The sequence below is a fragment of the Netta rufina genome (assembly GCF_964035555.1).
Source record: "Netta rufina genome assembly, chromosome: Z".
NCBI classification, from domain to species: Eukaryota; Metazoa; Chordata; class Aves; order Anseriformes; family Anatidae; genus Netta; species Netta rufina.
The window spans coordinates 21,027,073-21,045,340 of NC_140126.1; the positions used below are offsets into that span (position 1 = coordinate 21,027,073).

An 18,268-nucleotide genomic window follows, 5' to 3' on the forward strand; every position below is an offset into this window, starting at 1 on the left:
AAAAAAAAAAAAAAAGAGAGAGAGAGAGAGAAGAATTAGGGAAAAAGTGAAACAATGATCCTCTAAGGTTAGCACTCTTCCCTGAAGTCCATACACATCTTAAAGCTCTTGCTGCATCTGAAGTCACGGAAATCTGTTGTACATGACTGATCAGCCATAGATGCAAAACCAGTTTTATGCCATCTCCTGTCCTCACGTGTTAGAGTTTGCTCATCTTCTCTTACCTTACAGCTGCAACTTGAAGCACAAAACCATCAGGCCTCAGGTCAGGCATTTTCCATACATCTGGAAGTATAGATGCATTAGTTTTGGCTGTTTGGAGCTGTCTGTAAGTACAGTAACAGTTGCTGGACTTCCTGCTTTTTTCCTCCAAAAGCTGCTATAAATGTGTCCTAATTAGATCCGTTACGTTGTTTGGATAACAGCACTAGACTTGTTGTAAGAGTTCACACTGCTTCCAGAAGCAGAGGAAAAAAAACACAAATATATTCAAAATAAACTTCCGAATGCTTTTACTGAATAAAAACACCTATATGTTGCCAGCTGTTGGACAGTTTCTGGCACCTACAAGTCTTAATGCTTGGAATTTGGTGCTTCCTAGCATACTCCCAGTCATTTATCAGTCCTCTCTAGTCCTCCTTTTATGGAGGTGTTTCTGTCTACCATATGAACATCTCTATCCTACTTGGTGGGAAGAGAGGTGGGTGTGCTTGAAAATGAAATGTGAATTTAAACATTTTTCTAAGTTAAATTACCCCCTTATTTTAAATGAAAAGAGAGATCATATGAGAGGGTCTCCATTGTTCCTTTTAGTAAAGAGAAACAACTTTATTTCTTCTCTTGTCTTCACAAAGCAATTAGTTAATCAAAAGCAAGAAACTGGAGTAAGTACTATAAATTAATATTGACCATATTTCCCCTTCAAACATTCTGAGCACATATTTCATGCTAGATTATGTGCAAGTGATGGCTTTAGTGTGTCAGCAGACTTTAGTTGCAGGAGTAGCAGACACTTAAAAGATTCCCTTTTCTCTTTATTTTGAAGATGTTTTAATTTGATAATGTATTGAACTGTCCAAGGCTGCATTATAAAATTAAACAGAGTTGTGTTCTTTTTTTTTTTTTTTTCCTGGTCTTTACTCAATTTTAAAATATTGCATGGCTTTAGACAAGCCTTTCAAACAGAGCTTGGCATGGTTTATGTATTAGACAGATGTGTGCTAGATCAGCTTACTGCAGGGGCCCATGAGGAGAAATTTCAGGGTATGGGAGTTTTCTCTTACAGCTTCAGAAAATTCAGTGGTTGAAAAATGTTGGAGGTTAAGCACAGGTGAAAAACAGAAAAAAAAAATGCAGCATGTGAATTCTGGTTTTGAAAAGTACTGTATGTACAGCAAGAGCATTTTACTAGTATTTTGTAACAGTTTTCAGGAAAGAAGGGGATCTAGATGTCTGTTACTGAGAGCCAGAAAAGTAAGGCTAGATCTCCTCTTTATAGACTCTAATTGCAACAGTACTTGATGAATGATTAGATGTGAATACATTTGTGGTATCTAATTACATATATAATATCCTTGGTGCTTAGATTTTCTCTTACTTTGCCCTTAATGTAGATACATAACTTAAAATGCTTTCTTTGTGCTGGGATTTGAATAGGATAATAAAGTGGTTACATAGTCAAAAGACTTTCTTGGCACACATCACTTGATTTTTTTATTATTTTTTTTATTGACTCATCGAATACTTTGTTAAAATGTTCATTGGTTATTTTTTGTGTCAGCACATATGCATATAGGTCTGCTAAACTTCTGGATATGTAAATGCATTTTTTCTAATTGGATATGTACTTAAATTTAACAACGTTCTGATCATAAAATATTTTGCATGTCCATATTTTGAGTTATCAAACAGCTTTATTCTTTTGTTGCTTATTGCTAAAATTTATTTTTGCAGAACTTGTACTGAGACATACAGTACTAAACAGTCCAGAAAAGCTTGTCTTAGTGCAATGTTGTACTGAAAGTTTTTGTGTGATTATGTTTTTGTTGTTCTTGTTTGCTTGTTTTCTGTTAAGACTGTTACATTTCTTAAAGGAAATAACTTATTATATGCTGTATTTTGCAGAATTATCGTTGTGAATATTTTCCATATTGTTGGATTGCTTTTTGTTCTATAAATGCCAAAAACAATTGTTAAGCTAATGATAATTAGAATTGCTAGGGTACATATCTAAGAATGCCATTCTGCCTTTGTAACTGAGGTTGTATAATAAGTATCACAAATTTAAACTCTCTGGTAATATCATTTTATGAGAATGGAAGGTTTAGAACAAATACAAGTCAAAGACAATTTCTGTAAAGCCTGAATATTTTTATGAGGCTCATAGCTAAAAACAATATGTACACAAAATGTAGTCAGGAAGGGTGGGTGGGTTTTGGTGTGCTGCTGTTGTTGTTGATTTGGTTGATTTGTTGGGTGGTTGGTTGGTTTTGTTTTTTGTTTGTTTGTTTTTATTTTTGGTAAGGAGGGTGATGAGCAGCACCTTCCTTTGAGTAAGAAAGCACAGTTGAAAAGAAATACTGGAATTGAAACTGCTCAATAACAGCACCTAATACAACCCTGTATGAGTCTATGGAGAATTTTCAGGAACACTTCTTCAGGGAGCTTGTCTAGAACAATTTGCCAGGCACATGAACAGAACTGCAAGGTTTAGCTCAACTGTGGTCATAACAAGAATGCAGCAACATGAAGAATCACAAATGAGAAAAAAAAAAAAAAGGTGCTCTATTAAAAAAAAAAAAAAATGTTACTTTGCTGTAGAATCATAGAATTATTCAGGTTGGAAAAGACCTCTAAGACCATCTAGTCCAACCTTTATCCCTTTATCATAGTACTGACAAGTCCACCCCTAAACCATGCTACTAAGTTCTAAATCTACAGGTTTCTTGAAGACCTCCAGGGATGGTAACTCAGACACTTCCCTGAGCAGCCTGTTCCAATGCCACACAACACTTTCAGTAAAGAAAATATTTTTTTCTTTCAATAAAGAAGATATTTTTCCTAATATCCAACCTAAACCTCCCCTGGCGCAAATTGAGGCCATTTCCCCTTGTCTTATCACTTGGTGGTTGGGAGAACAGACCAATCCCAACCTTGCTACACCCTCCTCTAAGGTACTTGTAGAACACAGCAAGGTCTCCCCTGAGCCTCCCTTTCTCCATGTTAAACAACCCCCACTCCCTCAGCTGCTTCTCGTAAGGCTTGTTCTCTAAACCCTTCACCAGCTTCGTTGCCCTTCTCTGGACACTCTCCAACATCTCTTATACTGAGGGGCCCAAAACTGAACACAGTACTTGAGGTACAGCCTCACCAGAAGATCACCTCACTAGTCCTCCTGGACACATTATTTCTGATACAAGCCAGGATGTTCTTGCTCTTCTTGACCACCGGAGCACATTTCTGGCTCACATTCAGATGGCTATCAAACAGTGCCCCCAGGTCCTTTTCTTCCAGGCAGCTTTACAGCCACTCTTCCCCCAGGCTGTAAAGTTGCATAAGGTAGTTGTGCCCCAAGTGCAGGACCCAGCACTTAGCCTTCTTGAACCTCAAACAGTTGGCCTAGGCCCATCAGTTCAGCCCATCCAGATCCCTCTGCACAGCCCTCCTGTCCTCAAACAGATCAGCATGTGCTCCTATCCTTGTGTCCTCTGTGAACTTATGGAGGGTGTACTTGATCCCCTTGTCCAGATCATTGATAAAGATATAGCACAGTTGAAACAAGATCTAGTCTGTTGGTGGAAAAATATGTTGCTATACAACAAGGCATGTAGTTGTTTTTGAATAATACACAAAACAAAGCAAAATTATTTTCTGTATCATTTATAATTTTTAATTTAGTCACTTAAGTCCTACAGAAAAACTGACAAAGGATAAGGGAAATCTTTAAAAGTGAAGACCAGTTCCTAGTTTATTTGTACCTCTATTCTACAGTATTAATTTGAGGCAACACCATTAGCAGAAGCTGCTAAGACTGTGTGCAAGTAAAAAAGTGGTAGTAAAAGTCATAGAAGGGTAATCATTTGGACCACTGGGCCATGTGCGGAAAAAAGTCCATGGGCTGATCATGCTAAAATGTGCTTTGGAAGATGTTCTTATGGAGTTTTCACACCATCCAAAAATAAAACAAAGATCTTTTCATAGTTTTTTTAAGTAAGCATTTAATTTTACCACGTAGTCAATAATGATTTCTGTGTACATGACTAGGGGAGAATAAGCTTTTTTTTTTTCTTAAAACAAAACGAAGTCCCCAAACTGGCATTATGTATTATTACAAAATTGCTTCCATTTGAACTCCTTTCTCAACCGTAACTTCGGAACCCGTTGATATGTGAAGTCTTGGTAAAACAATTAATGTTATTAATATTGCCTCTGAATTCAATAGCAACTGGTAAATTAACTTTGCAAGGAATGCAAAATGAGATTTATGATCCTGGGAAGACCCTCGGTCAGGGTTCGTTCTGATGTCAGCACTCTTGCCATTTTCAATTTTTCCATTGTCTGAGGATGGGTAAATAATGAATGAAGTTTTTCACAGAGTTCTTATTATCTGTTGCCTATGTAGATTGTCTTCATAGTATGAAGTAGGCTGTTGCTGCAGTTACAGACTAATTCAATGAAAAAGTGAGTCAATACAAAGACTGGAATCCATACATGCTTCATTAGTTATTGCTCTCAGAATTATTTTTTTCCTGTTCCTTATTATCAAGCTCTTCTTCAAAGAGGTTATATTCATTAAGCTGTTTACTAGTTGCATACATCCCACACCACTGCATATATATAGTGCACTAGTCAGAATGGCAGCTGGCAACTCTTCAGAGAAGAGTTTGGGAGAAACAGAATGGTCCCTCTGTTTAGCTTTGTTTATTGATTCCTTAAAGAACTCCTGCAAAACATCTTTGACAGTTTACAAATTACAGATTTAACAAATTAAATTCTTTCTCATATATATGACAGTGAATATTAATAACAAAAGCAGATGTTTGTGAAGAGAAAACATTGGACTTCATTTTTTAAAGGTATAGTCAAGATGCACAAACTTTGTTTGCTTATGGTTTATATTTAAAAAAAAATCCTCTTCATAATCCTCTTCATTGCTTTTACAAAACCTACGATATTTTGAAAGACAGCTGTCTTTTGTCATACAATATACAATATTTCAATATAGATTATATTCTCTGATTTTCTATGTGAGAAATATGTTCTGTTTTCATCTAAAATCTTTTGGGAGGAAGGTACTATGGATTTTTGTTGTTTCAACTCAGTCCATTAACGTTTTTTAATTTGAACAGCAATGTATTGACTTAAAAGGGGGGAGACAGCGATTAGGTGTAAGTAGGAGTATGAGGGAAAAAAGTAAAAACAGTCCTATGTGAAATTAATTTTTTGAAGGCAAATTTTGAAGGCAAATTAGTTACCAGGCTTAAAAGAAAAGAATATTTTTTCCAGCTATTTTTGTCAAAATGGATGGCAGAAGTTCTCCAAGACTTAAAATGTATTCAGGATGTTAGAGTACTGTGTAAAATTATTTCTAAAGCAAAAGCAATTTCATCTGGAGAGCTTTATATCAATCCCTTTTATCAGGACACATGCCCCAAAGATACATTCTTATGGAAAAACTAACAAAATGTGTTGTTGCTTGTTGCTTTTGGTTTGGGGGCGTTGTGTTGGTTTGAGGCATTTTAGACCTACTAATTTTGTTAGTCAGTTCCATTGAGATTGTTTGATGTGGCAATTCTTTTGGAAGAGGGATTCAGATCCTGTCAGATTCCTGTCTTTGGATACTGAAGGACAACACAAAATTAAAAGACAGCTGTGCTACTCACAAGAGACATACACATTGGCAGAGAATGATACTAGAGATGTGAGTAGCTTTTATACACAGGGGCTCTAACTTTTGTCCAATTCCTCATCCTCAGAAATATCTACTGCCCTATTACGTACATGTATGTCACTACATGGTTCCCTCAGATCTAAGAGTTGTAGGCTCTCTCACCAGTACTTAGAGCTCTAAATACATTTCCTTTTCTTTTTTTTTTTTTTTTTTTCTTTCTCTTACTCAGTAGGAATGACATCTCTTCCCAAATCAGTGCAACACTGGTGTTTTTTACTAGTTTATACTGATTTCTCCATAGTCAGAAAGGCTGATGTTAATTCAAGGATGTACAACTTTGATCAAACCAACCTTTAAAAGTAGCTAGGATCTTTTTTTATTGTTATTTTATTTTTATTTTGTGTGTGTGTGGTGGTGGTGTTGGTTTTGTTTCTGACCTTGCTTTGCCATTTGTGCTGGCAAATACACCACCATAAATGGTTCTGGTTTTGCCATTTATGCTGGCAAATATGCCTCAAATTTCAGTTTACAGAAGAAAATCCTGTCAGAATGAAAAAGAACATCTCAGGTACCCTTTTCTTAAAATAACACAGAATGATGGAATTGATAAAAATACCAAGAGAAAATAAAAGTAGCTAAACACCTATCAAACCAAGCCAAACTAAGCCAACAACAAAGCTCATTAAAAATGTATGATGCTTCCATTTAAGAAAACAAACAAAACTGAATAAATTAGTTAGGTAATGCTTATGCCAAGTACCACCATTTCTAATTATAGCCTTATTCTCTCCCCTTTCATCCTTTCTTTATGAACAGGAGCTGGTTTGTTTTATGATTTTTATAATGCACTTAATATGTTGTGGGTACTACTGAAGTCTAAATTATACAGATGTAATTATGAAAGTTATTCTTACAGATAGGAAAAATATGCTCACTACATTTTCCAGACTATTTTGCTATTATATTTAATTAAATTCTACTTGATGTTTGTCTCCAGGAAAGAGACAATTGAAATATCATGCTTGGGGGAGGCTTGTGTTTTCAGCTGAAGTAGCAAGGCTGAAGTTTTAATAATAAGAAATGTTACAAATCAGGGCCTCTAGCTTTAGGTAGCTTGATTCCAAAAGCTTTGCTCTAGAGACTGCTGAGGTAATGTATTAGGATGAGTCATGGAGAGAAACAGTTGCAAAAATGGTTGATAAATCATTGAGGAAATGTTGTTTTGAAGTGGGTTTATAATTGGATATTGTTCTGGTGTAGAACTTGAAGCAACAATGATCCTATTTGTCTGTTACCTACATTGATATTGCCTGTGTTGTAAATGACTGGAATTTTCTGTATGGACTTCTGAGTGTGTTGCACATTCAAGATACTTTGATAAAACGTCATGAAGAGTTAGTAAGGAGTGGCTTATTTGGGAGAATATGAGGATGTCTGTATGCCCACAGAGGATCTATCTAAACATGTATCCCCTCACTGCAGCAATACCTGGTAGCATGTGCCTAGGAAGGTGTTAGAACTTGTCATTGCTGTCCTTCACCAAAAACTTTGTGATTTTTTTCTAATCTTCAGCAGCTTGTGGCTGAAGAAATTCCTGAGACGGAAAATCTGTCTTAGTGTCCTAGAATGAAATAGTTCTTTAATTTAGTCAATGATATTGATCAATGATATCAATGATATTTTAATCTTGAACTTCTCCATTGGCTTTCTGCAAACTTTGTGCAATAGCATCAATGGATAAATTATTAGTAAGATAGCATCCACAGGTGTTACATTAGAGGAAGGATATTTGTATTGGGACCACCCCTTGAGTACTGTGCTCAGTTTTTGGCCCCTTTTTTATTACCTTCCCCTGCCTTTATTATCTACTATTTGGCTTAGTATTTCATCAATACAGACTTGACTATTATCTTTTTGTATGATGAAACTTTCTACTCTTTAACGTACTGTTGATATTTGAAGTCCCAGATAGTATTTCAAACCATACAGAAACAGACATATCTAACTTTGAAAAACGATATTATTTATGTATAAACTGTCAGTGACACATCAACTCTGTTCTGCTTAACTAGAAAGGGAACTTCAAGAATCAAAACAGAAACCATCCTTTCCCTTCCTTCAAAACTTTCTTGATAACTAGGTAGAGAACTGAATCAGAAAGTAATTCTTGAATACTAATTCCTTAGGGAGAGGGAAGTAGTAAGTTAGAAATGTGAAAACAAGTGGGGTGAAGCTTGTTTTATATGTTGTTGTTTTTCCATTTACATATCAGGTAAGCTATCAAAACAAGAAAATATTGTCGTCGTGTTCCTCCCCTCCCCACTCCCCCCCCCCCTTTTTTCAATCTTATGTACTACATCTGACATTGCATATAAGTCTTTACTTATGGATATATGTTAGATAGAACCCTTGTCTCAGGGATTTTATGACAGAATTAAACTGGCATAATGTGCATGTCTTAATTAAACAACAGATAGTAATGTCTCAGGAAAAAAAAAAAAAAAAAAAAAAAAAAAAAAAAAGCAACAATAAAGATTTGACTGTAAACCAGGAAAGGTACCCTTTTCTCTCTCCATTCTTCAGTACGACATTCTACTTCTATAATTTCCTTGCTACTTTGTTGTTGATATGCTAGTTTCTATAATCCTGAATACTAGCATTAAGCAGCTAGAGATAGTAAGTAACCCGTCATACAAAGAAAATACTTAATATACTGAAGATTTGATTCCACAGTATGTCCTAAGTTCTAAAATTGTGTAGCTACTGATACCTTTTACTGTAATACCACCAAAGGTTAAGAGCTACTGAAAGCTCTGTTCCCTGAGTATTCCCAACAGGAATTCCTGTTTACACTAAGAGTAAAAGGAACTGTTGAACTGATGTCTTCTTTGTCTCTGACAACTGTTTAAATTCTCAGATCTCAGCGCTCAACATCTTTGTGTGAGAATTATTGGTAGCTAGTATTGGGTTGCATGTATTTCATACTATAAACAGTAAAACTCTTGATTTACTTATTTTTTAACCCAAGAGTGCTGCATGTATAAGCAGCCCTGCTGGAAGATAATTGGCCCACAGAGCATTGCACTTTTCAGATCATGCTATTTTTTCCCCATGTGTTTCATTTAGTTTAGGCTTCCACCTTTGAAAATCTTCCACTACATTATTCATTAGCAGAACAAAAAGAGTCTCTCAGTAGAAGGATGTTCACAGTAGGGGTTTACACTGGTCCTTAATTAATAAAACAGAAGGGAGATCATTTGGCTGTATTGCAGTTACAGTAAAGTTTTTCTGTAATCTATTGGACATGAACTTCCTGTTTCTTACCTCAAACTCCAGCTTTTTAATTAGAAAATGCTTAAAACAGAAACGTGACAGATTTTACTGAATGTTCAATGATTACTATGAAAAGTAACTTTAAACTTACTAAAATACAGAAAAATCATGCTTACAAGGATTGCTATCAATTACTCTTCTGAAATCATTAAAGCAGGTAAAAACAAGAACAGGTATACAACACAATAGTAGTAAAAGTAACTTCAAAGTGTCATGAATTCTGTCAATTTTAGGAATCTGGACATTTTTCTAAGTGTAGAAGATTGGTCAGGAAAGAGTTTAAAAAGTTACATGAGCTATCTCTAACTCATGTAGATATTTCTGTGTTACTGTAGTCAAAGTTCAACTTTTTCTATAACCATCTTGCATTTTGTTCTCACCAAACACAACAGATTCAGCATATTTCCAAATTGCTTCAACTATTTTAAGTATTCTCAAGTTTTCTCCTTTTGCCTGTGAAATCATCTGTTTTGTGTGACATCAAACAGAAAAAAATGAGAAAATTAGTACTAGACTATGAGTACATTTATTGTCCTGATACTGGAATAACAGTTTTCCATTTAAAGTGTAACTGCTTCAGAAAACAGAATAATAGTGTAGTCTGAGTACTAATGATGATAGCAACTCTTCCTATGGTCTTGAAAGTAGTTGGAATTAATTTTCTTTAAGTCCGTAGCTCCGGAAGCTTGGGATGTCTAATGATCAACAGTTGTTGTTAACAATACCTTTCTAAATCATTGCTTTGTAGTATGGTATCATTTTTGCCCAGTAATAACTTTTAATTGAGGTAATTTGCAAGATTCTTGCAAGAACTAACTTAGTTTGTAACACGTTCTGGATATGTAGTACATTGTATTAACACCTAACAGCTCTATGCAAGTAGTTGAATGTCATGTCTACATTGTGAAAATATATTTTTCACATGGGTGAATAAATGTTGTGGGGAGGATTGTTCTGTTTCTTTCTTACCACTGATTCCTTACACTTACTTGTTTTTCAGATAATGGAGGACAGACTATGGCAGGTGGAAATAACTGGCCACTCAGAGGAAGAAAATGGACTCTCTGGGAAGGAGGAGTGAGAGGAGTAGGCTTTGTTGCAAGTCCTCTACTGAAACAAACAGGTGTAGAAAGTCACGAACTAATACATATCTCTGACTGGCTGCCAACACTGGTGCACCTTGCTGGAGGACATACCAATGGCACTAAGCCTTTGGATGGCTTTGATGTTTGGAAAACTATCAGGTAACTTGCATGTCAAATCACTGAGTCAGAATTCTGGTATGAGAAGAATTTATTCAGGCCACAGAACAGAGAATGGAATTGGAGGGAAAATATTATGTTTGCTTCCCTAAAGAGGGGAAGATAAATGTGCTGTTAACTTTGCTGTCCATGAAAGAATTATCAAGATTGCAAATTAATCCTTGTCCCTGATACAAAGCCTCCATAATGTGTTAGCTTGTGTGTGTTGAATTTATAAATGTGTATGCAACATGGCAAAAACATAGTATACTTTGTCAAGAATCCTCTATCATCCAGAAGTATGCTAACTGATTTTGCAGTGTGTGGAGTGCATGTTAGTAAATTGTATGGATCCAGCCCTCCTTTCTACAGAACCAAATTGGCCATCTCTGCAGTATGCTTCTGGCATTGTACATGTGGGAAATCTATGCATACATTAAACTAATTGAATATGGATATCACTTTGATTCAGTAAGATTTGTTACATCAGTGTAGAATCTGTCAAGCTGGCCTGAAGTATGAGCATTTGGATGGGTCCTTAGCACGGTGTCCAGCGACTCAGAAAGCCTTTGAGGCTGGGTGCAATGGTAAACCTTACTTGGTTCCTGGGTTTGTAATGCTGTGCCTGATTTAAGCAAGTGCAGTGCAGAAATGCTTAGATGGCTGTAAAGAACGCAGCTTAACTCCATCTGGATTGGCACTGAGACCATGAATACCTAATGAATTTTACTGAGCTCAGTCTGACTGTGTATACTTCTTGTGCTGTCTGTATTAAATGGGATATCCCAGACCCCATTAGTTCAGATAATGGAGAGTCTTCTGTGCATTAAAATAAAAATGAGTTAAATCCCATACATTTTTCCTCTGGAGAAACATAATAAAAATGGTATCACAAATGTTAGATATTGGACCTGGGGCTCTGGGCACATCTGAATATGTGCTTATTACTGGTACACTAGGTTCACCAGAGTAAATCGAATGTAAAATAATAAATGAAATAGGCATTAACTGGTAAAGGTGATTTTTCACTGGAACAAACGATTAAAAGGAACTCTGATTTTGCCCCTTTGTGCTATTTTCAGTCAAAACTTATATTCAATCAGTCCTTCATCTTTCAAAGCTGTTCTTTTATTCTACTAAAATGGATTATAAAGACCTTAAAACCTGAGTTTCTGCAGAATTTGAAACTTCTGTGGCCAAGCTTGGTTTTGCAGAAGTTGTCTGGTCATGTTGGCTTAAATTCCTTTGTTTCTTCCTTTTCTGTGCTACATGTATTGTATTAATTGATGGGGCTAAATTTGATTGTCTATGTTCTTAGAAGCTGTTTTATTTTATTTGGTCTCTGAATATAGTTTTGAATTGCATGAGAATTGTTTAACATGGAAAGTTTAATACTGCTAAAAAGAACAAAAGAACTAGCAATTCTATTTTGTAAATGTTGTTCATCAGCAATTTAGTGTTTTGCTTCTTTTGATAGTCTTTGTTCTGTTTTTATAGCAGTCAGCCAGTATTACGGATCATTCCTTGTAAGGGTACTTACTTCTTTGCATATTATGTGTTATATAGCCTTTTGTCCCTTTCTCAGGCTTCCCACTCCAGCCTGCAGCACAAATCTTATTTATGTAGCAGTTGCTGAAACCACTGCAATGGTCTACATAGTTCATTAAGATAAATACAGATTTCAAGTATTTTAGCATTGTAGACCAAGAATTACTTTAGTTTGGAAAAAAAAAAAAAAAAAAAAAAAAAAAAAAAGATTGTTTGTACATTTAGTATGATTATTTGTTTTGAAAATGCCTTGCTTGATTTATTCCTTAGTGCTGTCTCTGTTTACGAGGAGCTATGTGGTAGCTTTCTGTCCTAGCTGGAGTTTGCAGAGATCTTGTGGTCTTGTGAACAGGTATTCTGTATGGCTCTCTTCCAAGTGGAAGAAGATAAGGATAATGTATAAATAAGGATAATGTATAAATGTATAAATGAGGCTGGGGCCATTAGCTGCCAGGAAGAAATGGAGTCCTCTGTCCAGGCAGAGATAGCAAAATGTTTTACATGCTGACGCTGCCGTGGGAAAATAACATCAGCAAGATTGTGGGCTACTGCTAAATTGCAGACTAACTTTTCTTCCAGTTGCCAGCAGAATTTCCACCTACTTTGGATTCACTTTTATACAGGCATTCTTTGTCATGGACTGATCTTCTTCAGTCTGTTTCCTTCAGTATTAAAACTATATGTGGGGAAGAAAAGGAACAGCTGCATGTCCCCTGCACACTTGTGTCACTTGAATCTTATCTCTTCTTGTAGGATCTGAATGCAGTGTTTACTAAGACTAGCCAGAAAATAGGTGACCTCAGATGTTTGTAGTTGTGCCAGCTGGGGTGCCTCTATCCAAAGTGGAAAGTCAGTTTTTGTGAATTGTTAGGCTGCTGTTTGTCTGACCTGCAGCATAAATGTCAAATTTCACATGATTTTCCCACATAATCAGGAGAAATGAGTGTACTAAATTTCATGATCATAACTCAAAAGGTCACTTGAATATTGGATAGCAAACAACGGAGGAACAATGCCCTTTTGTGACATCTGATGGAAAGTTCAAATATGTTGCTACTATAGGACCAGGTAGCTCATAATGAGTGAAATTATAAATTGCTAAGATTCTACCTCATTTAAAAAATGGAAATTAATAGTATATCACCACCTTATGTTTTTTTTTTCTCCTGCCTAGTATTTTACAAATAGCTGCATATGCTTTTTTTTTTAACATGACATTGATTAATATTAGTACTTAAAATCAATATTGATTAATATTAATTTTGATTGATATTGATTAATATTAATATTGATTAATAATAAGTTCTGATATTAGAACTAATTAGATTAATATTAAGTATCAATATTAATAGCTTTCAGCACTTAATACTTCTAAGTATTAAGAAGTATTAAAACTTAATACTTCTAAGTATTAAGTGTTGAAAGCCGTATGTATCTGCAGCTGCTCCTTTTGTACCTCCTCTGATTAATTTTGTTGAAGAACCAGAAGAAAGTTAACTGTTAGGAGCAAATAGCATGAAAACCGTAAGTTCAGAAGCACATGGTTCTTTTAGGCAAGAAAATCTCCTCTCTACATTGCTTTTTACCTACCTGTAGTTTCTTTTATACAATGCTTGGAACTGCAAAAATACAATATTCTTATTCTCCTTGTTTGAACTTCTTCTCTTGGGTTGAAATCTGTATGCTACTTAGAAGCTGTTTGACAGGGCCTTTGAACTCAAAGCCTGTCTGCTCCTTCCAATGTGATCTGATGACCTAGTAATGTAGCAAAACTGTATCACTGCAGTCATACAACCATGGAATGTTTGGGGTTGGAAAGATCTCTAAAGACCATCTAATTCCACCCCCTTGCCACAGGCAGGGACGCCTCCCTGGCAAGGACCAGGTTGCTCAAAGCCCCATCCAAGCTGGCCTTGAACAAACACTTCCAGGCATGGGGCATCTGCAGATTCTGTGGGCAACCCTGGCAGTGCCTCACAGCCCTCTGAGTAAAGAATTTCTTCCTTATAAATCTACCCTCTTTTAGTTTAAAGCCATTTCCCCATCACTCCTATCACTCCACTCCATGAACAAGAGTCCCTCCCTCTCCAGCTTTCTGGTAGGCCTTCTTTAGGTACTGGAAGGCCCTGAACGTACTGGGAGACCTAACAGAAGTAGAATGTGATTTTAAACAGAAACTGAAACAGAACAGGTTTCACTCACACTGTCATGGTCTGACACACAATCACCAAAAGATGTGTGTCTAAGATGTTGGTCCAGTGGCTAGGCACCAAGATGGGGGTTCTTAAGCCATCCATCTCACATCTGGGCCCCAGAATGCTTGTGCCCAGGGTCTGTTGCAGTGGTGCAGAGGTCAAAGAATGAAAGCAATGAAGTTCTTTCTTACATTTGTGTTCTTTGTTTGCTGACCACGCACAGGTTTTGGTTATGCTTTTTTGTCCCCTTATTGGTACTGTTAGTCCTGTCCCACCCCTGTGAGTCATCAGAAGGCATCACTGTTCTTTATCTCCAGATATCTGTGTCTTGGGAAAGTGGCCTACAAGTTGGGATCTTGATGACCTGCAAATCTGGGTGTCATTAACACAGGCCATTCTGGAAGCCTGTACTGTGTGTTTCCTGCTGTTGTCTCCATATGCAGACATTCCCAGTCTTTTTCAGTTCATACCAGTCTTGGCCCTTCTGTTGCAGTTCTTTAGAGTAAAAGAAACTAGGACATCAAAAAAGCTCTTCCATGCAAAACTGTTCAAACATATTTTTGAACCAGTAGTTCCTAGACTTGATCTTCCTCCAAGTGCCTTTGAAATTAAATTTCAATTCCTTTTAATGTCCCCAGCTTCTTTTTGAAAATGACTTAGTATAGTATCACTGTAACCACACATTTTTGGACATCCATCACACCATTCCAAAATTCACAGAGGGCAGCCACCTGGGATTCCTTGTGCCACTTCAGTTTGCAACAAAGGTTCTCAGCTTTCATCACATTCAGCTCTTGATGCTCTCCCATTCCCACCCACTGCTGAGTAGAGTGCTACAGCATGGGCAATATCCTTTTATTTTAACATTCCACTCTAAAACTTAAATCTCAAATATAAACATCCTACACAAATCACAGTAGATTCCACTTATCTAGCATCTTGAATTATCACCCATAACACAACAATATAACTGGAACTTCTAAAACCATGTATGTATTAGAAATGATATCTAAAATTTGGTAGTAATATCACTAACCTATTTTACAAAAATAGTAATTGAGAATATCAAGAATGATTAATGTAAAACAATACTAAAGTGCAACTAATCAAGGAATCTAAACTGCAGTGCATGTTTCCAAGCAAGTATCTCAAAAGGCATTTGCATTTCTAAGAAACATCTGTTTTCCAGATGCTTGCTACTTTATTGAAATAGTGATATAAGGCAAAATTAGTTTCCTTATGTAGAAATTTGCCTTGGTTGATACCACTGTTTTGATATATTTTATTTTTCAACACTGAGTGTCTACTAAGTCTATGCTCAAAAGAAGTGTTTAATTTTGCATTAACAAAAAAATGGAAAATTATGGTACTGGTTATGGTGAAGGACATGAATCAGTATGGTAGCCACTGAGAGATTCAAGATAAAATGCGGTTTAAAAAAAATAGTATTTCCCCAAAGCTTGTTAGCAGGTGAAAGCTTTCAAGTTTTACTGAGACATCTTGCCTGCTAAGTTACATTTTTTTTAATTTTTGTGATGTTGGACATATCACATTTGATTGGATGAAATAAAGTAAGATCAACTTGAATTCTTATGTACTAAATGGCTATACTAACTTGAGAAACGAAATACCTGTTTGGAAAAATTATCATTTCTATTTTTGGTGTGAATTACTGCTCACAAAAAAGCAAGTGAAAGCTTAGAGTAATTATTGCCAGAACATCTGAAATATAATTATTTTATAAAAGTGTACACAGAATCACAGAATCACAGAATTTCTAGGTTGGAAGAGACCTCAAGATCATCGAGTCCAACCTCTGACCTAACGCTAGCAGTCCCCACTAAACCATATCCCTAAGCTCTACATCTAAACGTCTTTTGAAGACTTCCAGGGATGGTGACTCCACCACTTCCCTGGGCAGCCTGTTCCAATGCCTAACAACCCTTTCAGTAAAGAAGTTCTTCCTAACATCTAACCTAAAACTCCCCTGGCTCAACTTAAGCCCATTCCCCCTTGTCCTGTCACCAGGCACGTGGGAGAACAGACCAACCCCCACCTCGCTAAAATGATATGACAGATATGACCTAGAGAAATACAAGGTATTGCAAATGCTTTTGCTGAGTGACACTGTGGGAGGTAAACACATTTACCCTGAAAAACTTTGTCTTCCTTCCCAAGGAAGCCTTCTGCCTATTTAACAACAATAAAAGTGAAAGACCACATGTAGTGGTTTTGTGCAAGTTCACTAAAGAGTAATAGATCTTTCTGTATGTTTTTAAAAAGCAGAAAACAGACTGACATTCTCAGCATAAACTAGCTGATTCTACAACCATCTCTGAATGTAGTCCAATATGTTCCAATCAATATGTTCTTACATTGAGCAATTTTTGGAAAGCAGTACCTTTTAACTGCTTAAATAAATATTCAGTCAATATGGTAGAATAATTCCCAGACAAAAGAAAAACTTCCTTATTTTTAGGGGGAGGAGCCTAAAAATAAGTATTCTAAAAATAAATGATTTTTAGATATGGTTACGCTGAAAACTGCTAAAATGGGGATCCTACAGAATCTTATTCTTGTTGCATCAGTTAGAATATATTCCTAATGCATAATATCCTTGGCAGGGCATCAGGGGACACTGAGGTCAGTTGTAGAGCTCCATAAATGGGAACTAGGACAGTGTTTAGGCATAGAGAAAGGTTTTCTTCAGGACTTTTTTCTGCCTTCCTGATGTCATTTTTTTTTTTTCTTATCAGCCAGACACTTTCTTTAATGTGCAGTGCTGCCTTCTCCTCTCTGGCTATTGTTTTGTGAATAATAAGTAGTGACTATAAACCTCCATTTTTGTGTGCAACAGAATTACGGAAATAACACCAAAACTGAACAAGCAGTTCATTACCAGTTAACAGTACTACAGAGCTTATTGTGGTAAAATTGTAAGCCTCAGGTAGTATATCTCATAGCTATATGTAAATGGTATTACCAAGTTACTAATATTAATATTCTATCCCAGAAATAAATAAGAAAATAAATAAATAAATAAATTCAATATAGAGGACCACTGCAACATGAAAAACTTAAATGAATTCACGTATAATTTTTATCTTTTGTTCTACCTGCTATGCAATAACATTCATAGCCACATTTACTGTACAGCATCCAACCTACAGATTAAAAGCCATAAAAGGAAACTACCTATGATATATGATAGTAATAATAGTAGGCTCTAGTATTGTCAATATTTTCAGTTCTGACTTTTTGAGGCCTAATCTCATAGTGTGTGAATATTGGATGTATAAATAACACATAGAAGTAAGGTACTTTTTTGTTCTGTAGATTACACTGGTGGAAGGTACTTTACTACTTAGCATAGTTCTAGTGTTTGACTTCCTTTGACAGAGTACTGAAAAAACTGGACAGAAAGGTGAGAATATCTGTCCAAGCAGTCACTACAGAGTCAGTTGCATACTTTAAATTCACATCGTACTTTAATGTGTGTAATTGGTTCATGTTATTGTTACCTATTAACGCATGGGAAAAGGCAAGTTTGACCATAACTGTAACTGGACCATCTAGAGGCAGTAGTACAGGTATATTAGATTTTGTTAAGGCTGGGCACTCCATAGTTTGGAGTGTGACCACTCCTAACGGTTAGTTAGGAGTGTGACCATCAATTAACCTATAGGTTAATTATTGTACTTTATATTAATTGCAAGGTTGTATGATCTAAGTAATTTTAATCTTTCATCTGATCTTTCTTATTAATTTTATATTTAATCAAAATGTATAAAGTCCAGAAATGGTTTTAGAAATAGAGTAGAACAATATTAATTTTAATCAGTTAATACTGAAGCTTCTAAATTATGTGTAAATATTGTTTAATTCTAAAGTACTTCTTCAAAAATTATATACTAAAATAACAGCCATTTTTGGTTTCTACTAGATGTCCATTAAATTTTATGTTAGCTGTTTTTTATTCTTAATGCTAAGTGATTTAGTGGCCTAGGGTGACTCTTTTAGAGTACTACAATGAAGGTCTTTAACAGAAAGAGAACAACATA

The 18,268-nt window shown here is 35.8% G+C and overlaps 1 protein-coding gene across 1 annotated transcript in view; it reads left to right on the forward strand.

The window, feature by feature from the left end:
• The window catches only part of ARSB (arylsulfatase B), a gene marked incomplete at its 5' end in the record, with an annotated part of 67,843 nt that overhangs the window by 24,907 nt on the left and 24,668 nt on the right, over positions 1-18,268 (forward strand). Inside the window, one exon of the mRNA XM_084305740.1 lies at positions 10,224-10,467. Coding sequence (XP_084161866.1) covers positions 10,224-10,467 — 244 coding nt within the window. The remainder of the gene's footprint in view (positions 1-10,223; positions 10,468-18,268) is intronic.